Here is a 27,630-nt window from a genome sequence, read left to right on the forward strand (position 1 = left end):
CTACTTTTAATTTTTTGAGGAAACTCCCTACTGTTTTCCATAGTGGCTGCACCATTTTACATTCCCACCAACAGCATGCCAGTGTTCCCTTTTCTCTAGGTACTCACCAACATTGTTATATTTTGTTTCGGTTTTTGTGTTTTTTATAATTCTGACAGTTATGACGTGATATCTCACTGTGGTTTTGAAATGCATTTCCCTGATGAGTATGGATGTTCAACATGTTTTCATATACATGTTGGCCATCTATATGTCTTTTTTGGAAAAATGTCTATTCATATCCTCTGCCCATTTTTTAACTGGATTGTTTGTTTTTTTGCTTTTGAGTTGTATGAGTTCTTTATAAATTTTGGATATTAATCCTTTATCAGATATATGATTTGCAAATATTTTCTCCTATTTGGTAAGTTACCTTTTCATTTTTATGTTACTCTTGTATAGCTCTATTCCATTTCCCCATTTTTTGTAGTATTTTTGTCAGACATATTGTATCAATGGTGTTACAATAATAATGTTACTAACATTTTTGGGTTTTTTTTTTATTTTGTTTAATTTTTATGATCTTAAGAGAGCTGAGAGAAGAAAGGACAGTGTATTAGTTTGCTATGGCTCCCATAACAAAATACCATAGACCGGTGGCTTAAACAACAGAAACTTATTTTCTTACAGTTCTGGAGGCTAGAAGTACAAGATCAAGGTATTGGCAGATTGGGTTTCTTCTGAGGCCTCTCTCCTTGGCTGACAGATGGCCACCTTCTTGCTGTGCCCTCACATGTCTTTTCTGTATGTGCATATCCCTGGAGTCTCTGTGTGTCCACACTTCTTCTTGTAAGAACACCAGTCAGAATGTATTAGGGCCCACTCTAATGGCCACATTTTAAACTAGTGGCCTTTTTAAAGGCCCTGTTTCCAAAGGCAGTCACGTTGTGAGTGTACTAGGGGTTAGGGCTTTAACATAAGAAATTTGAGGGAGGACACAATTCAGCCCATAACAGAAAGTACACGTTTATAATTTTCATTATGTTAGCCTACTTATTTATCATTTCTGGTTTATTTGTTTCTATGGATTCTCATTATCTTCTGGAATAACTTCCATGGCTCAATCTAGCTTCGCTGCCCCCCACCTCAGTTTTTAAACAGTTTTTCTTTTATTTTCTCTCTGTCTTCTCCTTCCAGCAATTGTATTACACATGTGTTGGTGCATTTAATTGTGCACCATATATGTATGAGACTTTATTTTTCTTTATTCTATTTTCTGTCTGTTCTTCAGATCACATTATTTCTATCAATCTTCAATTTGTTAATTCTTTTTTTTCTGCCAGTTCAAATCTACTGTTGAGCCCCCCCTAGTGATGATGATTTTTATATTTGTTTTTGTAGTTTCCAACTCCAAAATTTTCATTTGCTTCTCTTTTTAATTTCAGTCTCTTCTTTTGATATTCTCTATTTGATATTACATTGTCATCATACCTTCCTTTACTTCTTTAGTCATGCTTTCCTTAGTTTTTGAAGACATTGATAACAGCAATTTGGAATTAGTATTCTATTAAATCTAATAAGTGGTCACTTTAACATGTGTTTCCGTGGCCCACTTCTTTTCATGTTTCATCATTTTTAAGGCTGAAAACTAGACATTTTAGAATATATATTTTGTAGCAGCTGAATACTGGTCCCATCTCCCACAGGATCATTAATGGTATTGGTTAATTTTTTAACTGACTAGCTAGCTTATTTTAGTGATAGCTACCTCCTCCCCACAAAAGACTCCACACACAAAGTGTGAAGCGTCTGATGTTACTTCTCAGGGGACATAGCCTTGGGCATGCCCACAGTCAATCTGGGATGAGAGTGGCTTTGGTAGGATTACTTTTGACTATCTCTTTCTACCCACAGCCAGATATTAGATTTCTGCTGATTCCAGTTCTATAGGAGGCATAAATTGCTCCTCAGACCAATTCAGTCAAATGTAGGCTCCTTTGAAGTGATAGTTCCTTAGGTCAATGTTTAAGATTTATTCTGTCCGCACAAGGGATCCTCCCAGCTGTCCCTTTCCCCTGTTTTTACTACCAAATTAGCAGGCCTAGTTTGGTAGTATCTGTATCTCCAGTGGATCTACCAGTCTACTCCCAATTGCCTTTCACCACAATCTGCCCTATTTTTCATTGATCCCTTGGCTTGATCTTCTTCATACTTTATTGAAAATGAAATCAGTTCCTTTGGGAAGAGATTAAGAGCTGTTTTAAGCCCAGCTATCTTCTCCCTTCAGGCAAAATCTCAGAACCATGGCTCTGTAACTGGAGGTGGGGATAGCATTGCATTTTTCTCTGCGAACCACCCGCACGTTAGGAGTTAAGTGCGAGAAGAGATAGGGGACCATAGCTTTAGGTCTTCTTGGCTTGCTTCTGCCAGCACTGAGCAACCATTTTAAAGCTAAGGCAAGGACAATTTCACACCCATGTAGAGCCTCTGTCCTGTGAGTGGTTGCTGGACAGAAGAGGGATCCCCCTGCTCCTCTCAGCTGCACTTGCCCAAAACTTAGCTTCAGCAGCATGTACTGGGGGCAGGATGAGAAATGTTGATGTCCTACCCCTCCCAGAAAAGTAGCTCTCTAACTGGGAGCTGGGTAAGTTGAGAGCCTTGTATTCTTAGCTGTGCCAATGAGGAGTAGGGTTTCTGTCTTACTGAGTGGAGAAGGAAGAGGGAGTGAAGGGGTCTTGGTTCAGATGCCACAGATTACAGCCTTTCTTACTGAATTTAGTATTACTGAACAGATTTTTATTCATTTGCTCTATGCCCTTAGGATAATTGCCAGAGAATTAAAATAGTTGATTTTTACAACTTTTACTCATTTTCCTGGAGGAGTAAGTCTATGGAGCTCTCATGTTTTCATGCTGGAACAATGTTTGCTTTAAGTTCTGTTTTGCCCATTATTACTATAGACACTCCAGGTCTCTGTTACTGTTTGCATGGTATGTCTTTCTTGACCTTTTGCTCCCAGTCTGTTTGTGTCTTTGAACTAATGTTTATATTTTTTCTAATCTGTTTGTATTCCTTTTGTCAGCCTCTGCCTTTTGATTGGAGTGTTTAATCCATTTAAACTTTATGTCATCTTTGATACAGTAGGATTTATATCTACCATTTGGGTACCTGTTTTCTATGTCTTATGTCTTCATTCCTTTATTTCTCCATTACTTCTTGGTTTTGCATTGTATATTTATTTTTAGTATAAATTTTTTATTTCTTCTTCTATCTTCTACCTTATTTTTCTTATTTTCTTAGTTACCCTGAAGATTATAATTATCATCCTAACTTAATGTAGCTCAAATTAATACCAACTTAATTTCAATATAATTCAGAAATTTTGCTGAAATATATCACCTTTTCGTAGCCCCTTGTTAGTGCTATTCTTGTTATACCCATTACATCTTTACACATTATAAGCCCTTAAAACAGTTTTATATTTATTGTCTCATACTCTTTTCATTAAAATCAGAAAGCAGAATTCCTTTTACTTCAGCCTGAAGGACTCCCATTAGTATTTCTTTTTTTTTTTTTTTAAAGATTTTATTTATTTGCCAGAGAGAGAGATAGTGAAAGCAGAACACAAACAGGGGGAGTGGGAGAGGGAGAAGCAGGCTTCCCTCCGAGCAGGGAGCCCGATGCAGGGCTCGATCCCAGGACCCTGACATTTATTGACTGAGCCACCCAGGTGCCCCTCCCATTAGTATTTCTTGTAGGGCAGTTCTGCTAGCAATGAATCTTTCTCAGTTTTTCTTTATTTGTTAATTTCTCCTTCATTTTTGAAGGACAGTTTTGCTGTATACAGTGTTCTTTATTGACAGCCTTCTTTCAGCACACTGACTATATCATCATCCCATTGCCTTCTGTCCTCTAGGGTTTCAGATGGGAATTCAACTGTTTAATTTTACTATGGAACGACATAGGTGTTGAGTCAATTTTGTCTTGCTGCTTACCGTGCCTTGGCTTACTGAGAGTTTGACTATTATTTTCTAGTTTTGGATTGCCTTGGGTTTATTCTGAATAACATTTTTTTAGACTTCTTGGATGTGTAAATTAATATTTCTCCCCAAACTTGGGAATTTTTCATCATTTATTTCTTCGCATTTTCTTTCTGCCTCTTTCTTATCTTTTCAGGATTCTGATTAGGCTTGTGTTTGTATGCTTAATGGTGTCTCACGGGTTTCTGAGGCTGTGTTAATTTTTTGTCATTATTTTCTCTTTCTGTTCTTTAGAGATAATCATTTTATCTGGCCCATTGTCAGGTACACTGGTTTTTTCTTTTGCCACTGCAAACCTGCTGTTTAGTCCCTCTAGTGATTTTTTATTTCAGATATCGTACTTTTTAAGTCCAAAATTTATAATTGGTTCTTTTGAATGATTTCTCTCTGTATTAGTATTCTTTATTTGGTGGGACATCATTGTCTCTCATAGACAGGGTTGAAGACCTTTCACGTAGTTTGGGGATCTAGCAAGCTATTTCAACCTCTCATATCTTCCTTTGATGTTTTGGCAAGCTCTTGTTTGATCCAACTGCTGTAGGAACCTCAGGTACAATTGCTACTGATTGTTTTCAGCAAACATCCTGGATATTGCTGTTTTCCTTTGAGTCAGGTCAGTAAAGATAACACCTTGCAAACTGAATTTTTCTAGGGAGCTGTGAGACAGATGAAAAAGTAACAATACTCAGGGATGAGACTTTTTTTGATGAGCTCCAGTCTCGGTCTGTGCCCTCATGTGGCTGTAAGTCTGCCAGATTTTACAACTACCTTAGTTGCAAGGCTGCTGGTTTTCAAGGCTACTACAGAGCAGTGGAAAGATGGGAATGACAACATAATAAAAGTTACAAGGCCACAAACTCTGCTGTTCTTATCATCAAGGTGTGTGTGTGTGTGTGTTTTTAATAAACACTACTCAAATTGTTGCAAGCCTTTCATTAATTAACCAGAGCTCTGAAAAAGTTAATTTTTACAATCTTTTCCAGTGTTTTTATTGCTTTTATAGGGTAGTGAATGTGTGATGGTTCTAACTCTGCCATTTCTTGCCTTTCTTTTTCTGGTAGCCTGGTTTTATTATTTGAAAAATAGTTTTTGTTTTAGATTAAACTCTTCCTTCTCAAAGTATGGTCCTTGAATCAGCAAAATCAGCATCACCTGGGAGCTTGTTAGACAGTGTCAGGCCCACCCCAATCCATTTGAGTCAGAATCTGCATTTAACATCTCCAGAGGATTTTTTTGTACATTAATGTTAGAGCCTTGCTGGTCTAAGCCAAGATTGTTCAAAGTTTAATCCATATATAAGCTATTTAAAAAGCATCTGGAGAGCTTGTTTTAAACAGAGGCTCCTGGAACCCTTGCCAGACTTAACTAAGTCAGAATTCATGCAAATAGAGCTTGGAAATATACATTTTGACCAAGCACTGCAGATGTTTATAATACACACTGAAGTGTGAAAACCGCCAATTTAGAAGCTACAGTAATCAAATAGGATTTTTTTCCATTTTAATGGCAGTTTGTATTTCATTTTTATAGTTAATATTTCTCTTTTAAGGAGGACATCTTCAATGTAATTAAGCAGGGACTTTTCAAATGCTATTTTTCTCAAAATGGTACATGCACCATATACAAAAAACCTAATATTTACTTTATTGGTTTAGTCTTTTTATTTGTGTGTAAAATTGTATTATCCTTGTGACTGTTCTTTAGCCAGAACAAATTATGACCCATATAAATTGCCCTGAAGATTCACCTTGGATTTATTGAAATATAAAGAAACATAGTAAATTTTTTCTGCCTCATAATTTTTTGAGATTTGAATGAGAATTTAGTGCCTTAATTTAAATTAAAATTACCCTCTAGAGAGGAATTCTTCCTACATTTGCCTAACTGTAACTTTAAAATGATATAAGCAAATCTGGTAGTCTGATACATGTCTTACATAGTTCATAGTTTACATTTTCCTACAGTTAATTTTGTCTGTTTAAAAATTTTTAGTATTTAATATTAATATAATTCCTTACAATCCTTATATGAAACTATCAGAACTACCAACTTAAAATAAAAGGACAGAAAGTGACATTAGCTTTGTCAGTGAGCAAGAATTCCTATCCCCTTTAAGGGCCCTTCTAGCTGGACTAAGAATCACATTGACATGAAACAGATTAACAGGAGAAAATCAAATTTAATAGTGTAAGTATGAGGAATCCACCCAGACAAGGAAATTCCAAAGACAGGCAAAATGAGGTATATATGTCATACTGAACTAAGGAGAAGGGGGTAGGAGTCTGGGAATTTAGAGGAAAGGAATGCAGCTCACAGGGGGAGAAGAAAAGCAGATGTTTGGTGATTAGACATTTGCCCTGCCCTATAGATGGGTCACTCAGATAAAATTTATTTCTGCTAATAACCCTTATTCTGGGAAAGACCCCCAATTTAGATTATTCTTTATAATTAAGGGAGAGGCAGAAGTTTCTTTTGAGGCCACAGGGTCTTGATTGCCTTCAGCTTAAAATAATCTGCACGCCAAAGTGGGACATTTTGGGAGCAGAGGCTATCCTGAACCCCTTCAACATTGAAACATTAGGATGTATGAATGTGTTACATTTTAGTTTTGTATGCAGTTGGATGTGTGTTTGTATGTGTGTTTGTGTTTCAATACTAAAGCATTTGATTTTTATTATTGATCTATCTTTTTATTGTAAAGCTCATATTATGAGATTAATAACTATTACATAATAAAGATTTATTTTATTTTTTTTAATTTAATAAAGGTTTATTTTAATAAATTTTTAGGAAGGAAGAAATTTGCTCTTCAAGATCATTCTAGCTGAGCTAAGAATCTAATTAGCTGAGACAGATTAACAGGAGAAAATCAAATTTACTTTCTTACATAAGGGGAATTCACACACATGTGAAATTCCAAAGAGAGTGAAGCAACATGAGACTTAGATGAGCTAAGAAGAAAGATAGGAGTGTGAGGATACAAAGGGGAGGAAGACCATTAGCAACAAAGTGAGAGGAGATGTCTGGAAAACAGAGGTTGTCCTATTATGCAGATATTTTTCTTAGGTAAAGAGGAATCTCTGTTAATAGCTCTTTTCCTGGTACAGGATCTGTTTTCCAATGAAAATTTAGTAAGTTGAGAGGAAGATGAAGAGCTTGACCTGAATCTGCTAGTTTTTGATTGCTTTTAACTCAAAATAATCTTCACACCAAAGTGGCCCATCTTGGTGTAGCCTGCATTTGGCCCCTACAAAATCAAGTTTGAATAAATCTGTTATTAATATTATACAGATTCTCTTCAACTCTACACATAGAATTAGGCATTCCTGACATGACTCTTCATGACATCTTTCATCCACATCTAGAGGATCATTTCCACACTATCCTCCACTATAATGTGGGCAACCTAAGGCAGAGAGGATAACAGATTCATGCTTGTATTTCCAGCACCTAGTCCCACCTATAACATATAATGGAGTCTCCATAACTGTTTCCTGAATGAATGAGCATTATCTTATAAGAAGGACTGAACTGCTTTGTAATTCCTGAAGATGGCATAATTACTAATGCACTGATTAGCTAGGTATCCATTTCTCATGTCCAGTCCTGAAAGAAACATTCTCTTTTTTGAAAATAAGGTTAGAAATTATGAAATGTATACAGCTCTGACAATACATTGAGACCAGTATATGATTCCATTGTTTCTAGAATATAATTGGGCAGTCATTTATGTTCTCAATTTCCTTGCTATAAGAATTTAGTATTGCCTTTCCATATAATAGAATATTATTTTTTACATATTCCAGATCTTTCCTTTTTTTTTAATCACTACACCCAGCATGTGGCTTGAACTCACAACCCTGAGATCATGGGTTGTATGCTCTACCAACGGAACCAGTCAGGCGGCCTGATCTTTCCTTTTTTGAAAACATATGTTTTGAGATGCAGAATGAGAACATGTGGATTTTTAAACTGTAATTTATGCTGATTCTAATTATATTTTATGAATGATGGAAAAAAATTTAAAAGAATGTTTTGTGGTCATTTGAATTTTGTTATAGTAGAATTTGTTATAGTAGAATATAGTAGAAAATAATCCTTTTTTCATTTATTTTAGTGTCAGGTTGGTGGAATCCTCAACATTTATCTCTTTGCCATCTCAATTAACAGAATCTGGACAATTCATTAACCACATGAACCATGGGTAAATGTGAATATATTTTATGCTCATAATTTTCTCAGGAAAAATTCTAAGAAATTAGCATTCATTTAAACTTGTTATTAATTCTACAGTAGTTTTCATTTATTTGAAATATTTAATTCATGTTCTATATAAAATTTATATTATTCACAGTTATTCTATTCTCTTATGTGTTGCTAGGCTATGTGCATGAAAATTGAATAAATATGCACTTGATTAAATACAGTGGATTCTCATTATTTGTGATAGTTATGGTCCATAAAATTGTGGCACTCAATGAATGAATACTGAACCATTATTCCTAGAAGAAATATTTGTAATCACATAGATTATAATTGGGAATCCTAAAACAACCCATCCTGGTAGAATTCTGGTTTCTTCACATAGAGAAAATAAGGTTCTGTAGTGTTAGTTGTATGAGGCTGACCCACTAAAAGGTGCCAACAAATTGTTTCAAGTTCTGCCCACCTGGCCCCGGAGGTGGAGCTTTTTGAACATTTGTACTTCTGTACTGCCTCCTACCGTCTCCCTCCTCTGATCATGGTCATCTACCTATGAGAACTGAAGCAGAAAGGCCCAGCGTCACCTTGTTTGACCTTAGCTGGGAACTGTGTGACCACTGACGGGAACTTTTTGCCACTCTGCACATGTCCACGAACAACAGGGGAAGCTCCGTGAGTATGGATTTGGGGGTTACAAATCAATTTTAGTGAGGAGACAAATTTGCAAATAACCAGAATTTGTGGATAATGAGGATCAACTGTATTTAGGCTTATTCCACCTACATTATGAGGTCTGTATTTAGTTTTGAAAGAAACTTTGACTTTGGAATACAGAAGCAGAATTTTTAAAAGTTAGATTGTTTTATATTTCTGATCTATTTTAAACTATAGAATAACTATTTAATGTGAAAGAGAATAAAAACAACATTGCCAACATTAAAGAAAATCAGGCAGAAAGAAAATAATGCAAGCATGTATTAGTGAAATGCATGCATATTTTTGTTATTTTTTTATTATGTTATATTAATCACCATACATTACATCATTAGTTTTTGATGTAGTGTTCCATGATTCATTGTTTGTGTATAACACCCAGTGCTCCATGCAGAACGTGCCCTCTTTAATACCCATCACCAGGCTAACCCATCCCCCCACCCCCCTCCCCTCTAGAACCCTCAGTTTGTTTCTCAGAGTCCATAGTGTCTCATGGTTCGTCTCCCCCTCCGATTCCCCCCCCTTCATTTTTCCAGACCTTTACCTCTGAAACAAATAATACACTATATGCAAGAATGAATGAATATGTTGACCATTACTATAACAACTACTTCATAGCTACCATGTTGTTAGTTTATTTTATACCTTTGTGTCTGTGTAATGATTGACAATGACAGTGTCATCCTTTTAGATGCAAAATTGTGTCAGGAGTCAAGGATTTGGCAATTTTGAAACCATAGGAATAACCAATGTTAAAGTCATCAGAAACTCTTAAAGTGATTTGTGCAGATCTTGCCAAAATTAAAAAGAATATAGTTTATTTTCCAAAAGTGAATTTCTATTTAAGCCAATAGTTTTATGAGATTATAAGGATTACATTTATTATGCTTGATTTCTTCATTGGTTGTTCTGTAAAAAAAAATGTTAAAGGAGCACACCATTTTTGTCTCACAGCACTTGTTTTATTGACTGCTAATTACATGCTTAACTAAGGCGTTTGAAATCTTCCTTTTACATTTTGCTTTAATGAACAATAAAATAATGAATTAATACCTTGAGCGATAAAGCATCATTATAGATACCATAAGAATAGAGTATTGTAGGTATTTTATGTTAATTTCTTTGTATTATGAAGTGCTGGTATTGCTAAAAATTCTTCAGTAAACACTTCTCCTAAGTTTTTATCTTTTCAGTCCCTTGCTTCTTGATTAAGCAGCTGTCTGGCATGACAGATTTTTCCTGAATGGCCTTGAAATAATTTCTCCACATTAACTGCAAATAATTTATAGTATCATATATTAAACTGGAGTCAGATCTCAAAGTATTGCTATAGGTATTTGTGAGCATAAGTAACTCAAAGTTGGATCAGCTTAATAAGCAGCAAAATTGAGCCTGCTTTCTCTTTTCTTAAAGGTTTATTTATTTATTTTAGAGAGAGAAAGAGCATGAATGAATGGGGGAGGGGCAGAGGGAGAGGGAGAGAGAGAGAATCCCAAGCAGAAATCCCACTGAGCATGGAGCCCAGTGTGGGGCTCGATCTCATGACCCTGAGACCATGACCTGAGCCGAAATCAAGAGTCAGACGCTTAACTGACTGAGCCACCCAGGCGCTCCAAGTCTACTTTCTTAATTTGGAATGCAATATAGGAATTCTATATCCCAAATTTTAACATGTTTTTCTTCATATAATATTCTGGAATGGTTTTGATTAGATCCAAAGTTTCATAATTACTGAAGCTATAGTTACAGATATCTTTTTTATGTTATGCTTCTCAAATCTAAACCGTAATGGAAATAAACAAGTATTAAGACATTTGTAATTTAATTTTGGTTGGAAAGGACACTTTGCAAGTACTCATCCAAAATAATTGCCAACTCAGCATGCAGTACAGCTGAAGAAGTGTGTCTGTCATGGTCTCAAACATTATTGATCATTCTTTCTCCTATAGTCTCTTCCATTCATATTTATAATACTTTACTTTCTTAGTTCCTTGCTGAAGGCTTCCTTTGATAAAAGTAACATAAAGATATAGTGATATTGAGTATTGGTCAGGGAGAACAGGATCCAACATAGAGTAGTTAGGCTTCTATAGATTAACTCTCAAAGAATGATTCAGAGCCGTTTGTTTAAAGGATTGAGGACTTACTCCTTTGCACCTCTCTGAAGACTGTCTATCAGATCAAAGGTGACAGTGGAACTTAAAAAGGCAAAGGCTACAGTTTTTCAAGGAAAAGAGATGGTCCCTGGTTTGTCACGTCAGCACTGTTCTGGGCTGAATGCTGAGCCCCAAATTCATATGTTGGGTTGAAATAGAACAGTCTTAAGTTTACCCCAAAGGCTGTTTTTCTGACAGTTCTTAAGAGATGTATTAGAACACTTCTTATGGCTCTTTTGGGAGTCCTGACTGCTTGCTGTGTAACACCTCCAGGCTCCAGTTCATGTAGCAGGCAAATCTTTATTCGCTTTCTCAAGGATCAGCTAAAGTATCCAGAACTCCAACAATCAAATCCACTTTATAGGCAGCAGAAAGGAGGAAGCACAATAAGAGTGTGCCCTTTCTTTCTCCGTTAGGGAAACTTCCCAGAAATACCATACAGCACTTCTGCTTATAGCCAGTGGGCCAAATCTAGCTGGAAGGATGACTGAGAAACCACCCTTCTCCACATACACATCACAATAAAACGAGGGTTTTGTCAGTGAGGAGGGAAGGGCCCATGGATACTGGGATAGGCAATCAACAGGTTCCCCCCTGAGGGGACACAAAAGAACGTTTTATTTCGACTAGCACAAAGTTATCTAGTATTTCATCAGTCTGGCTTCATTGGCATGTTGAGGCCTTTTGATCTTTAAATATGTCTTAATGAAATAATACTTAGTAATGTTACACACCCTGTTTTTCTTAAAGCTCTTCTTAATGTTTGTCTCATATAGATTTCCAGATACAAATAAAATTTAAGAACATGCATTCTTAATCATGACCAAAATGGAAGTCTGGCGTAGTACCTCTATGATTAATAACTTTTGTATGTAACATACCATACAATAAGCATTACACTGTCTCAGTAACACCCATTCTGGTCTCTAGGTCTAATCAGCAAGATAACATAAGAGAACAAGAAAAGGTTAAAGAAAATTACTCCCTAAACTATCAGTAATCTCTTTTTAGAGCTCTTAAGAAATATCCCCGTTTTATTCTTTTTAGGCATGTGGTAATGTACTTCCCCAGTTGAAGTTATGTGTGAACATATAACTTAATCAGCCAGTGGCATGTGAGGAAAAGTGCTAAATGTTTTCTCCAAGGGCTAGCTTTAAGATCCAGTGAACAATTTTTCTTGTTCCCTTTCCCTCATACAATTACTAAGGAAGTACGTATAGAAATGGAGTTCCCTTCACCAAGGATCTTTGAGTGCATCCTCTCCACCTAGGATGGACATGTAACATGAGCATGAAGTAAACTATTGTGCTAATCCACTGAGATATGGAGTGTTACTGCAGCATGACCTAGCGTATGCTAACTGATACTCCTCCTCAGATCACTTCAGCCAGTATCTCCCCAAATAACATTCTCTTCTCGAATGAGCAGTACAGTGCTGAAATTATCTTTCAGGTGGCATAAAAAAAGGTAAAGTTTCCTATTAAAATTTTTAAAAATGCCTCTATAAACTGCTCTTCTTAAGCAACAGACACATATAAAACCACATGGATGATAAAACTTTATATTCATCACACATTTTACTTTGCTGGAAAATGATCCGTGAGCGTAAGCAAGAGCAGTTAAGACCTTTTTATTCTAATTAAATCCAAAGGATTACCAGAAAGGATCAGGACAGGACACTGATTTTAGCCACACTTTAAAATTAAATGATGGGTCAGCGGTGCTCAGAAATGAGCACTATGTAAATAATTTCCTACAGTAATATGACTTGCTGTTTTTTCAGCAACATTGACTTATTTATCATTTAATAAATTCTTACTAAGTGGCCCCTCAGGCAGTGTTCTTAGTACCATAGAAATATCAAATAAATAAGTCACAGATCTGGTTCTCAAGGAGCCAACCATCAAGTAGCGAAGAAAAAGAAAATCTACACAAGTGGAGGCAATTGTACAGAGCAGAATGCATTCAGTAATATATGTTGTACCAAAAAAAAAAAAAAAAAAGTTCTGTGAGCTCATTGGCAAGGAATATTACTATCTAGATATAGAGATCTTCCTGGGCTTCTCCTTTCTCTTTATGTATTTTCTTGGAGAATAGCTAATGAAAGTACCTTTTGAATAAGTCACAGTTGCCTTATTCTCAAAGAGACCCTCAAACCCAGAAATACTGAGTTACCTACACTTTTTATGGTAAAGACGGATAGAAAAAAAAATGCAGACCTAGAAAGAGAAGACATTTAAAGAGAATAATGAGGTACTAAGCACTTTTTTCTCACACGTATGCTCTACTCTGCTGTTCTTTATCATATACAAATTGGGATCAGAAATGTGAGTAAGATTTTGATGGCCCGAATCTAGAGCAGGGGAGAACTTTCCTATAAGTATAAAAGGAATGTGGGAAGAAGGAATTGCTGAAGCAGTGGAGGAGGGGACAGGCAAGGGGAAATACAAGACATATGTTTATGCATATGGATTATGGAAGAATGTGAATGAAAGTTGAAAAGGTGTTGAAGTGTTTATCCTTCTGCTTTGTCATTATTTCCTGTAGACTTACTTTGTATGACAGACCATACCCTGTGAGCTTAGGAGCTTTGTCAGTTATCCTTGTCTCCCAGAGTAGCTTGGCCCAGAGTAACCACCCAAATGAAAGAAGGCCCTGGTAGAGATATTTTTCTGGGTCTTGATTCTTGCTAACAACCCAGAAAAGCTAGATTCTGCATGGCCATGATTTTAAGATATTTCACTTTTACCACACTGAATAACTGGTGACACTTAGAATTAGGCAAATCTTCAAGGAACACAGAGTGAATCAGAAGCCAGATGTATGTACTAAGAGTCACAGTCTGTCATGATCCTCTGCTCTACATGAGAGCTTCATGTGTGTTTTTAATGTCATCACAGTCTTTGCCAGTCTGAGGAAGCCTGTTCTACTTCACAGAATAATGTTTTATAAATACTTAAAATAAGATGCAAGGGTTACAGGGTGTCTTTATCTTCCCAGGCTGGAATAACAAAATAACATCGAAAAAGTGGCCTAAACAACAGAAATTTATTTCCCCTAGCTCTGGAGGTTGGAAGTCCAAGGTCAAGGCAAGATAGTTTTCACTTGGAAGCCTCTTCTCTTGACTTGTAGGTGGCAGCCTTCTTGCTGTGGGCTGACATGACCTCACTGTGCATGCATAGAGTGAGCTCCCTGTTGACTTTTCTCATAAGAACACTAATCCTGTTGTATCAGGACCCCACCCTTATGACCTCATTTAGCCTTAATTACCTTCTTATCGGGCCTGTCTCCAAATATAGTCATTTGGAGAATTGGGGCTTTAACATATGACTTTAACGGTGACACAATTCAGTCTATGGCACAGAGGAAACTCATACTCCAGCAGATAATAAAAATTTTTAAAAATTGTATGTTCAAAGACATACTTCTTCATTAACAGAATACACAATAAAAGCTACTGGTGGACATAATAACTACCATACTTTAAAAGTAATTATGAATGTCAATAATAGCTTAAGATATGTACAAGAATTGAAATGTGATATAAACATATCCATGATTATTTGGTGACCAAGTCATATTAAGCTAATGCTACTGTGGTTCGGTTTAAATTGCTATTAAGAGTTAGTGGGAGTCAAGATGGAATTTTTCCCCATTTGAATTCACAGATCTGCTCTGTCCTTGCTCTCCAGGTTGGCACACCTTGTTTTACACACTTCTCAATTGCTCAGGAGCCAAAGAGGTACAAAAAACAGCAAAATCCCACTTGTACTGCCCTCCAGATGGCCACTAGGTCCTTTTTTGAAGAAGCCCTGGACACATGGAGGATGGAGTGAATCTCAAAATTGATCCACCTACATTCCTTCCTGTGATGCATGAAAACTGGTCTTGAACCAGAAAATTCACTCTTTGATTTGGACATTGCTGTGAATGCTTGCCCAAGAGTAGCTTCATTGAAGGCTTGTAATAAAGATCTCCCCTCCCTACTGGAAAAGGTTTGAGTAGGAAGTCGGGGCTGATTTATTCAAGCTCTGAATAGAACCAGTTCAATGTCATTTTGGTCATTTTAGTTTGAAAAGAGCTGCATATCACTCCTGCAGAGAAAAAAGAAATGTCATCCCTTCACACCTCATAAGTAGGTTTCACTCCCTGACTTTAGCCCACTACTAAATTAGTAGAAGATATTCCCTTGCTTGATCAACAGTATTTTGTATAATTTTAGCCTCTTTTGATGCTATTTCTTCTTTAAGACCAAGGGTTTAAAAATGCTCCCTCTGCCATAGCTTCAGTAATAATTGGTGAGCATTTAGGAAAATGATATAGACTTGAGGTGCAGGGAGTAACCAAAAGGTAGAGTTGGCTTTCTGTTCTGTCTTTGGATCTGCAAGATACTGGTTTTATAAACAAGTTGGGTTTAGCACTGAATTCCTAGACTCAAGAACATTGATCAGGGAAAATAGAATTTACCTGAACCAAATTATTTAATTAAATTATTTTCTGATGTCTCTGAATTAATCATGATAATAACCAGTTAAATGGGCAAGGTAATAACATTTCTAAGTCTGCAATTTTTATCTATACATCTTTACCATAAATAGTACAGGTAACTCAATTTTTGTGGGTTTGAGAGTCTCCTTTGAGGAAAAGGCAACTCTGATTTATTCAAAAGGCACTTTCATTAGCTATTCTCCAAGAAAATAGGTAAAGAAAAGAAAAAGGAGACGAAACCCAACTTGCTCTGCTTTTCTATTCATCGTGAAAAAAATGGCTGAAGGGCTGGAAATTGCAAGTATTGAGCAAAATGAAGTTCTGAAATTATCTGAGGATTTTAATCAGGCATTCTACCCAGAGCTCCATTATAGATAAGGCAGTGGAACCATGCATTGAGAAATAAGCATTCTTTGTTGTTTTTTCCACTCTCTGTATGGTCTCCCTTATAAATGCTAAAATATCTAGTATGTTTCTGATAGCCTTAAAGTGTTTATCAAATGTTCAAATTACATAAAATACTAAAACGGCTAATCAGAATGTCTGTGAATTGAAGTAAAGCAGAGAATAATTACAAGATGCGGTAAACCTTATTAAGAATGTTGTATCAAGAAAAGGCAGTGGAGGGGCGCCTGGGTGGCTCAGTCGTTAAGCGTCTGCCTTCAGCTCAGGTCATGATCCCAGGGTCCCCGGATTGAGCCCTGCATTGGGCTCCCTGCTCAGCGGGAAGCCTGCTTCTCCCTCTCCCACTCCCCCTGCTTGTGTTCCCTCTCTCCTTGTGTCTCTCTCTGTCAAATAAATAAATAAAATCTTAAAAAAAAAAAAAGAAAAGGCAGTGGAGAAAAAGAATCAATATGGCTAGAATTTTACTTGGAAATAGTCCATATATTTTTACAGCGTCAAATTCAGACAAAAGCAAAGGTCGCCTGGGTGGCTCCGTTGGTTAAGCCTCTGCCTTTGCCTCAGGTCATGATCTCAGGGTCCTGGGATCAAGCCCCCCCTCGCCCCCCCCCCCATGCCCGCCCCTGTCGGGCTTCCTGCTTAGCAGGGAGTCTGCCTCTTTCTCTCTCCCTCTGCCCCTCCCCACTGCTCATTCTCTCAAATAAATAAAAAAACAAATTCAGGCAAGAGCATATGACAAGGTGAGAAAATACGGAGTTTTTGTATTTTCAGAAAAAAAATCAGGCAAACAATATCTGAGAGCCCATATGCTAATTGCCAGCTTGTTGAGCAAAGTAATCATGAATATTGAGAAGAGCCATTTGGGGGAAAATTGATGGGTTCTGGAAGATATGGAACCTTTCAAGGGAGGCAGTTGTTTCAGGCTGTGGTCTGTGAATTAATTTTCAGAAATGCAACCAGAGCTTAAACAGCTGCCCGTATCTCCTCTCTTTATGAGAAAGAAGCAAATGCAGAAACAATAAGCTCAAAGAAGAGACTCTTTCAAGAAATCAAGTTCTAGAACCACTTTTGGAGAGAATACCTATGTAGTCCTAAGTTGAGACCACTACTTTTGGGCCTCAGGATTTGGGTTTTTTTATTATTATCAAATATTTATTTCTCCATAGTATTCATAAGTAAAAATGAATTGTTTTTAATTAATTGTATAGAACAGTGGTGGAAATATGGATGATTGTTAGTTTGCTTTTTGCATTTTTTAAAATTTCTGAAACAATGTAAACATAAAGGTGATATATGAAATACATCTGTGGTCTTTGCATATCATGTAGGTAGCCATAATTTTTAAGGATCTATAAGATTTAATGAAGATAGAGAATTGTTTTTGAGTTTCATTTGTGTTGTTGATGTTGTTCTCCTATTTACTTATGACAGTGATGCTGGGAATAGCCCTGAAACTGATAATGCGGAGGGTTGTTGCCATTCCCCAAATGCCTTAAGAACCTGTGAGTACCTCAAATAAAAACTTTCATTTGTCTTCATGTCTGACTTTTAAAATGTGCATAGCATACCAATAAATGAAATACTCAACAAAGGATGGTTATGACAGTAGACAGAATGCCAAGCCCTGGGGATTGCTGGCAGAGTGGGAGGCCCATGGGCTGGTCCTCAGCCTCTCCTATTCATGACCCTTTGGAGGAGTCTACATCTTTCTCTTTACTTTGAGTCCCAATTGCCTTACCCATACAATGAACGTATATAAATAAATGACTTTCATGTTTCTTTTGGCTTATTCTAAACTGTTTAAACCTATTTAGGTGACAGGTATCACGATGTTTAAAATTACACGGAGAACACAGATTTACTTTGTTTTATGAAATAACTGTAGATTTAGAAAATACGAATAGAATGTGGATAGGAAAATAGATACAGGAATGTTCTGATTATCTCTAGCTACAGAACAAACCACCCCAAATGTAGTGGCATTAAACAATAAAAATGTATTAACATTATCTCCCACACTTCTGGAGTGACTGGCGTCAGCTAGATGCTTTTTGCTCAGCGTCCTCATGCAGCTGCAGTCAGATGGAGGCTGGGGCTGGAGTCATCCCAAAGGCTTCCTGACTCACGTGTCTGATGGATAATACCTTTTGGCTAGGACTTCAGGTGGGGCTGTTGGCCTAGACACTTACATGTGGCTTTTCATGTGGCCTAGGCTTCTTCACAGGATGACAACTCGGTTCTAAAAGCAAGTGAGCCAAGAAAGGGATGATTAGGAAGAATTGTATTACATTGTTTGCTGTAATGTCAGAAGTCACAGTGCTGCTTTCTAGCGTACTATTCATTGGGATCAAGTCACTAAGACTTCCCCTATCACCGCATTCAAGGCAGTGTTGAAGAACTTGTAGACATGTTTTAAAACCAACAGAATGATAGAAACATATATATATATAAAACATTCCTCTATTTCCAGTTCAAGTTTTCTATTACACCCTGTTACGTGAAGTATTAATATAGTTGACCAAAGAAGTTGTAAATGCTTAGATGATCGCTGTGCTATTCATATATACATATTATATATGTATATCGAGGCTAATTTTAAACACTAGTGAAGTTCCTTTTTTAAGGAATCTTTAATAGAGGGTCATAATTACACATTTTATGATATCAGGCTTGAGCTGGGGTCACCCATACTTTTATTAACAAATGCACGTGTCATCTAATTGGGTGTGCTAATGCCAGAGAAATGCACGTGCCATCTAATTTGGTGTGCTAATGCTTTAAACATTTTTTTATTTATTTTAAAACTTGAAGCACTAAGTGAAACAGCACTTATGAAATGATATGTAAACAAGCTCTGCTTCATGTTTTGGTAGCAATTAAGTCCAATTTCATCAGAGAGTTCTTCTGCTCCACACATACTCTTCACCTGGGAGTAAAAGGGACTTCAAGCCTGGAGCTCTTGTTTCTTCCCTTTGACATGCACACGCGCTACTGTGTCATCATCCTTAGCAGCAAAGAGGTGAGAACAGAATGGTGGCACATGCCTTCATCATGGGCTGGCACTGGAATGGAGTAACCCGTACAGGGGGCTTGAAGGCAGCTGCAGACTCTAGTAACGTGGACAACAGTTGCAGCCTTCTCGTTGCTAAACAAAGAGCTTATCCTCACAAATAAGCAGTTACACTAGTTGTGGGTAAGCTTTATAATGGCTGCCTTAGGAAGTCCCACGGGAGAGATCGGTGGCATGCCTAACCTTGCCGCAGCTCTGTGTGTATTCACTTTATGTAGCTGCATAACAAATTACCGAACACTGAGGGGCTTCAAACAGCACCCATTTATTATGTCATGCCATTTTCCGTGGATCAGAGGTCTGGGCATGACCTAGGTGGGTCCTCTGTTTAAGGTCTATTAAGTCTTCAGTCAAGGGACCTGCCAGTGCTGGATCCTCCTCAGAGGCTCCACTGAGGAAGGAGCTGCTTCTCAGCTCTCTCAAGTTGTTGGCAGAGTTAATTTTCTAGTGGCTCTGGCATCCATATAGCTTACTTCTTTAAAGCCAGAAAATGGGGTGCCTAGGTGGCTCAGGGGGTGCCTGGATAGCTCAGTTGGTTAAGCGTCTGCCTTCAGCTCAGGTCACGATCCCAGGGTCTTGGGATGGAGCTCCATGTGGAGCTCCCTGCTCAGCGGGGAGCCTGCTTCTCCTTCTCCCTCTGCCTCTCCCCCAGCTTGTGCTCCCTCTCTCTCTCAAATAAATAAATAAAATCTTTAAACAAAAATAAATAAATAAAGTCAGCAAAGGAGAGAGAGAGAAGGAAAGGAGGGATGGAAGAACAGAGAGAGGGAGGGAGAGAGGCAGAGAGACAGGCTTTAGAGGAAAAGTTTTATGGTATTATCCCCTTCCAGAAAGAAACTGTCATGTGTTGACCTGAGGAGGGACTTTATAACACCCAGAAGATATCCCCAAAGATATCGATTCTGTATCAATTATGTGCTATGTTAAATGAATACGCAATGAAATAATGGTAATTGGAAAGAGGTATTGTATTGACCAGGTGTCTATAGGATCATTTACATGTGAAAAATAATATAGTCAATTAAATATGTAAAGAATAGTTTGCTTAAAATTGCCATTTAGGAGGAAAAAAATGCTGTTTTATAGTAATGCTAAATCTTGTTTTTTATTTCCCCTAAAAGAGCCCAGGATTTTACTGAATTCCTGTATATGAAAATTTCTGAAAAATAGTAATGATAGTGTGACTAGTAGTAGTTTAATCAAATACTTCAGTTCCTTTTTTATATTAATTTATAATATAGCTCTAGAAAATGCTAGGGTTAATTCTCAATAGCATAGTAAGGAGGCTGACTTTATTATTTGAATTCAACTATTGGAATATTAATATTTACTTCCATAAATTTTGTCTAAATTAATCAAAATATAATTATACTTAACTTGGAATCTCAGCTTATTATAACATGCCTTTTGATTACATATATTTTGTTGCTGTCATAAAAAATCTTAAGAAAAACAGTAATCATGAAATTATATTGCTATCAACTGAGAAATAATGCCCTTAATCTAAAGTATTGCACTGAATTACAATTACTTATGTGGGCAAACACATCTATTAATTTACACATTCAATTTATTGCTAATTATATTGAAAAATGCAATTACACGCTTAAATAGATAATCAAACATCCAAGTCCACCTAGTTAGCTCCTGTTCTTATTAAATGTGTGATAACTGCTTTGCCATTAAGAACCACCTGTTGAAAACTGTAAAGTAATTAGGCCTCAATTTGATAGTTTTCCATGTGTAAAACAGAAACATTTCTACTAGCACTGCTATCAAGGAAAGGCCATTTGTTTCATTCTAGCTGTTCCATTTGAACTTTCAAATAAAAAAAAAAAATGAGATGAATTAGGTAATAGCTGCTTGAAAGCACAAACAGTTTACAAAACTTCCATCAATGTTCATAGAAAGTCTTAGCTTAGGGGAAAACCTCCAAAATCCCTAAAAATTCATACTGTCAAATGCCAGAAGTCCAACAGTCTTTCTGCTCATGTGTGGATGGGGCAGATTGAATGGGGAAACCTGGAGTAGAAACATGACCCAGTCCCTGAAGAACAGCCCTCTCTGAGAGGAGAGCTTGACAGACCCCCACACAAACACTGCAAAGTACAAAGTGATGTATTGACACAACCCCAGGGGCTGTGTAAGTAAAGATATTACTTTTGTGCCTGTGTGAACCTCTGCTTTGTGTAGTCCTAGGCTCCCAAATAAGAAACCACCCATCACTTCTAGGATCATTCGTGCGAGAGAGGCAAGGGCATCAGGCAGGGATCCTTGACATGGGGCCTGCATTAAGACTGGGTTCCATCCATTTGCAACCATTTGCTGTGGCCTAACCAGTCCTCTTTTACCAACCCATGAGCCTTCTTATGGAACCAAACTAGACTTTGTTATCTTGCAGTCCTTCATTGTCCTTTTCTGTCTACAGAACTTAGAACAAATAAAAACCAAAGTTCAGGTATTGTTGACTTGAGGAAGCCAGGATGGGAGTCAGCATCCCTGAGCAACTGATGGGAATTGGCCCAGTCCCACACTGGGGCCCGATGCACCAAAGTGAGTTTCAGCCTTGCCAAGTCAAATAAAAAGTTGGCAGAACAAGGGTGCCCACTCCCAGGTAGAAGAGCAGGCAAGGCCTTCTTACTGATTTGTGGTCTCCAACAAGTTAGTCTAAGGCTACATGTTACCAGTTGTTAATATATTGTGTCTCAGTCTGTCCGCCTCCCTTACATTTGCATGAATTAGTGGGACCACTCATCTGACTTTTTGCCCTGTCCCTCATTTCATTCTCCCTCAGCCTTTTGTGTCTTTCTGTCTGTGCTGATGCAGAGATTAAGCTGGCAGTCTCTATTATGTATATTTTTGAATATCCTATAATCAAAGTGCAACTTTTTTCAATCATAGTTAACGTGTAGACTTTAATAATACTGGTTTTTCTTTAATTTTATTGAATGTGAAGGCAAAAACATTAAATTATGCTATTCTAAAATCTTTACATTTAGGCAAAGCAATTTCAGTTTTATGAAAGTTATTTTTATAACTGGAGGGACTGAGTATCATTTGAGCGTGGTTTCTTTTATTTTCCATGATTTTTAATGGCAAGCCACATTTCACTCACCTTTTGATTTTTCATTCAGTTTGTTACACTGCATATTTTGTTGTTGCTGTTGTTTTGGTAAGGATACTCCTTCCTGTACCCCTGAGTTGTTCCCAGGGAAACAGAAGATGAAACCCCATTAGGCCCATAAACACTTTGAAACATTTATTAACCTTAAGATGCCTGCGGACAATATGGGAGCAGGTTAAGTGAACTTTAGATCAATGTGGTAAATGTTCACAACGTTACACATAGTTTGAGCCCCCTCCCTGCTGCAGGGCCTTCTCCCCCTTCACCCACTCTCCTTTCTGTGAAACCATCATCATCCTGCCATAAGCACTGCAGCCTTTTTCAAGAAAAAACATTAGAAGAAAATCTGTTAAAGAGAATTTTGTACCCAATGGTAGTTATTTATTCTTGGAGGGGGGGTCTCCTCTGGGTTTCTTATCAATGATCCTAACAGTTAGTCTGTAGAGATTCCACATGCCTCTGGGATACCAGTATTTTAGCTCCAGGGGATACCCTTTCAAATGACATATAGAATACAAGGGAACAGTAATTCCTATTTTCCCAAATCCATGTCAATTTTATGAACCTTTTTTTTAATTGAGCTATAACTGACAGATAACATTGTATAAATTTTTAGGTAACATGTTGGTTTGATACATTTATGTTAGCTAACACCTTTGTCACATCACACAGTTATCATTTCTTTGTTGTGTTGAGAACAATTAAGATCTAGTCCCTTAGGATCTTCAAAGTTTATAACATAGTATTGTTGACTATAATCACTAAGCTGTGCATTTGATATCCACAACTGATGTATCTGCTAGTTGCTAGTCTGGAACTCTCTCATTCTTGAAGGAAACTGTAGACTATGGAGAATGACTCTTGTAAGTTTTAAAACTTAATGCCCTCAAGCTATATTCTCAATAATTTCATTTTATTATTGTGTTCACTTCTCCCAGCACAGTTTGATTCACCAAAAGTATAAAGCCAGTTCTGTAGGTATATAGAGAGTGAACACAGAGAAAGGACATGAAGTCTGTACTAAGGGGATTCACATTCCGTGGAGAAGGCACGCTTGCATCAGGCTGGCCCAGTTCACACAGAAAGTTGTATTTATTTGAAGTTGGTACTCCATACAGGTGGATGAAGAAAGCTTGCTGAATGTATGGCACATTCCTAAGAATTATAAAAATGCATTCCTGCCTTCAGTGGATGCCACATTGTGCTGGGGCAACCATGCCCTCAACAAGATGCCCCTTGTAAGACATAATCTTTTCTTATGTACACGGTATCATGAAACATGTCCATTAATTCTATAACACAATCAGCCAGATTGTGGCCATGTCTAGAATAGAGGGAAAATGCATTTCTATATGATAGCAGAGGCAGGGATAATTGACTCATAAAGGAGTTTGGTTAAGAGGGTGAGTGGAAATTTGCCAGTAAAGCAGAGTTTGGGTAGCGGAGAAGTGTGCTCAAGAAGATTCTGAGAACATGAGGCAAGCAGCTAAGCATGAAATTTCACTGACACTTGAATTGCCAATTCTGAGAGAAGCTTCTTGGAAGTGACAGAAAATTGATTGGATGGATAAGGCAGACTAATAATGAGGAGGGCAGTGAAATTTTTAGTTGAATAACTTTATTATATTAAGGTAATTATTGTTATTTAAAGCAGGAAGATACTGAGCATAAGCATGACCTGATGTCATCTTTGTTTTAGAAAGCATCTCTGGAGCCAAAACAGAGAATAGATTAAGAGTTGGAGAAGGAAGCTGGAGACCAAGAGACTGGCTCAGAGACTCTTGCAGTCTATTATACTACTCCACACATCTCCATTCTCTACTGCTTTCTGCTTTTTGCATACCAATGGTAAAGACAGAGAGAAGCATGTGAGAAGTAGTGGTGAAAGAAGAGATGATGATGTTGGATTTGGGGGAAGGAGCAAGGGGACAAGAGAGAACCGCAAAGATGAATATTGATATAAAGATCAATCTTAATGACAGTTTGCATGATGTTCACACTTGAAGCAAATTTTCATTTACATGCAGAGCAAATTGATGGCAAAAAATTGAATAGAAACTGTTCTGAGAAATACAGTGATAAAGAGAGATTGTCAATATCATTGCCACAGTAACTTCTAAATTCTAGGCCAAGCTTTCTGTTATTTGACGAGATGTTTTCCTACAGTATGCCATATATTTTTATTAAGTAATTAATATTTTATGGTATTTAAATATATGTTGCTTTCTCAAAATGTCTGTGGAATAATTTCTCAGGCATGCAATTAAGACTGTGTTAGCGGCACCCGGGTGGCTCAGTCGGTTATGCAGCCGACTCTTGATTTCTGCTCACATAATGATCTCAGGGTCCTGGGATCAAGCCCTGGCATCCAGCTCCCTGCTCAGCAGGGAGTCTGCTTTAGGATTCTCTCTCTCTCTCTCTCTCTCTCTCTCTCTCTCTGCCCCTCCCTCTGCTCTCTCTCTAAAATAAATCTTAAAAAAAAAGATTGTGTTAAGAAAGTTGAACTTTTTAGTGCAAGCATACAAATCTCTTTACACATTTTCTTTTCACCCTTACCGAGTCTCCTAGAACACTCATTCTGTGAAAGATCATATTTTAAAAGAACAGTGATTATTCTTACTGGTCAGTTTCACATTATAATTATGGCAATGCCAAATAGCCACCTACAGTGATTAATGATCTCTCTCTAGTGTATGGAATTTAACATTTTAGAATTTTAGCTTAGCTCTCACATACCTGTTTAGCCATCAAAGTAATATAATATTGTTCAGCCAGTTCAAACAAATAAATTACAAAACAGCAAAATCTAGGCCCAAGATTAGAGAATAAGTAGAATTTTAAGACCTATGAAACAACATGGGGATTTTCTGTCTAAAATGCTTTTTTTTTTTTCTTTTTAAGATTAAGGATGTTTGTGTCTGGAGGTCATCCATGACATGTCCAAGGTTACCCAGCTCATTAGTAGCAGAGCTGGGGATTAAAACTTTTCTGCCAATTCATTGTTTGTGTTCCTTATTTCTGGGTCATTAACAGCTGGTCTTGTAAATTTGCGTGCAACTGTGTTATTTGACGACTGCATTTAACTAGATAAACAGGAAGAACAAAATACCTTTTGTGAGGGTTTCTTACAATGGACAATGGGCTATGGGCTTTGGCATCTTTCTGGAAAATATAATAAAAATCCAAGGAAACATCCTGACTGTAAAATATGAAATTAAGGGCAGAAAGGAAATTTAATAGACTGTTAGAATAGCTCACATTGACAAGTGTCTGTTATGTGTCAGATAATCTCATTTCCCTTGTCACGGCCTCCAGACTTGGAATGTAAGGGACTTCTCTGCTTTAATGGAGTTCTTTACTGCATTTGTATTCCTTTCCTGGTCTGATTTTATTGCAAGAAAAGTAGAGGGAAATAATTAGATGATACCACAGTTGATTTTCCTGAACAATTTTCTGACACAGGCATTTTTTTTCAATTGTTTCTTTTTAATAAAAAAAGAACACAGAAAGTGAACAAGTTAGACAAAATAATTTTTTGGGAAATGATAATATGTCATCTGTGTAAGATGTGGAATTAAATGGAGTCGAATGGAGTTTTAGTTACTGATATTTTAGTTGGCTAATCCATGGTTAGGAGGCTTTTTATAATGTATATTTAAGGGAAATATTCTGGCAAATAGCAGTTTGCTCCCTTTGTATCAACTTCCATGAGTTAGTATTCATTTCATTGAGAAGACAAGCTATAGATCAGGCACACATTTAAGAAAACATGTACTTTGGTAACCCTATACTCACCGAGTCTAATTTCTTATGAATATTATATTTTGGGTTAAACGACTGATTTTTTAGATAAAAATTAAAATGAGAAAAAGGTAAAAGTAAAATTTAATATATTGTTTTCTCTGGTCTCTGTTGAGTCTTTGTACTTCGATTATCATTGAAAATTTCATGTCATTAGTATTAATCACTCAGTTGTATTTGTAGTAAACCATGCACACACACAAAACCCATTTCAGATGGGTAGCTTGGATTTATGTTTGCAAAGTACCAGGTTGCTTAGGAAAAATTACTATATGAAAGTTTTCTATAATGTACTGTTATTACCAGAGTGCATGGAATTAAATGCTAAACAATTCAAAACATTCAACGTTTTCCATATTTCTTTTTTCAGTATGAACTGAAGGTAATTGTGAGTCATAATTAATAAAATTCTATGGAACATTATCGTAGGAGAGTAGATGACCGTTAATTTTATTGTAAACAAATCTCAAACAGGGAGGGATAGTGAAGCTATAAATAAATTGACCTCATGATCAGAAATTGATTATTCTTATATTGTTTCCAGATTAATTTTCAGTTTTTGCCATTTCACATGTTATCTAGGATATCTACAATATCTTGGAATATGTATTTTTATTATGCAATTTCCTTTTATATCATTTATGTGTGCTGCCTCTGGAATAGTCTCTCAAACATATAGTTAATATTGTTCTAAGATGGTGGGACAGTTCAAACTAGTAGAGTCCCAGCTTGGAAGCTAAGTTTGTTTCCTTTTGCTTTCCTAGTAGTTAGATGCATGCCTGTCACAAGGTCATTCTGGCAGAAGATTCTCCATTGTATGGCTTAGCCCTAAATTTGCCAATGCTCATTTTCATTGATCCTCTCAAGTCTTGGCCCTACTCCAGATTTCTTGAGTCAGACCTGCATTTTCACAATATCTTTAGGTGATTTGTATGTCACGAATGTTTGGGAAGCCCTGCTCTCAACAGATGGTCCCTCTCCATTTAGATGGATCTCTTATGTGCCTGGTAAGTGCCAGGCAAAGGGTTAGGTTCCTGATATGTGTTACCTCATTCAGTCCTTGCCACATCTTTACTATCATTGTACTTCTAAAGATGTAAGCATTTTTTTAAAAAAGACTTTATTATGAAAAATATAAAATACACTTCTAGAAATAAAACTGCAATATATCCCCCCTGTATCCTTCTCCCAACTTCAACAGTGCATGGCCAAAATTATTTCATCATTATAATGAAGCAACTCTCAATCATCACATAATTTTATCCACAAATAATTTAGTAAGCATCTCTACAACAAAAAGACCGGTTTTTAAACATAATCATGATACTGTTATTACTAAAAATATTGTAAAATTTTTTCGTAGCATCAAACAACCAGGCATTGTTTGTATTTCCCTGATTGTCTCATGACTGTCTGTACGTTTTTTCTGTCATTTCCTTTTAAGTGTCTTTGTTTGAATTGTAGAGGAGGAAGAATAGTTTTTCCTCTACCCTTCTGAATTACTGGCTGAGACTCCTGTAATAAAAGACAGATTAACATGAAAAAAACACATTTATTAACATGTATACTTCCTATATACATGAGAGGTACCCAAGGAAAAATGAGTAACTCCTCAAAGTGACTTAGAATTCAGGCTTAAATGCCATCTTAATA

At 36.9% G+C, this 27,630-nt stretch overlaps 1 protein-coding gene across 1 annotated transcript in view; it reads left to right on the forward strand.

Moving 5' to 3' along the window:
- Positions 1-27,630, forward strand: part of CFAP47 (cilia and flagella associated protein 47) — a 495,620-nt gene that overhangs the window by 247,092 nt on the left and 220,898 nt on the right. The window contains exons 40-42 of the mRNA XM_045873173.1: positions 8,137-8,223; positions 17,414-17,484; positions 18,856-19,001. Of these exons, the coding sequence (XP_045729129.1) occupies positions 8,137-8,223; positions 17,414-17,484; positions 18,856-19,001 (304 nt within the window). The remainder of the gene's footprint in view (positions 1-8,136; positions 8,224-17,413; positions 17,485-18,855; positions 19,002-27,630) is intronic.

Source organism: Mirounga angustirostris, unplaced genomic scaffold (genome assembly GCF_029215605.1).
Source record: "Mirounga angustirostris isolate CCGP_5_RB_7025 unplaced genomic scaffold, mMirAng1.0.hap1 SCAF_11, whole genome shotgun sequence".
In the NCBI taxonomy this organism is placed as follows: Eukaryota; Metazoa; Chordata; class Mammalia; order Carnivora; family Phocidae; genus Mirounga; species Mirounga angustirostris.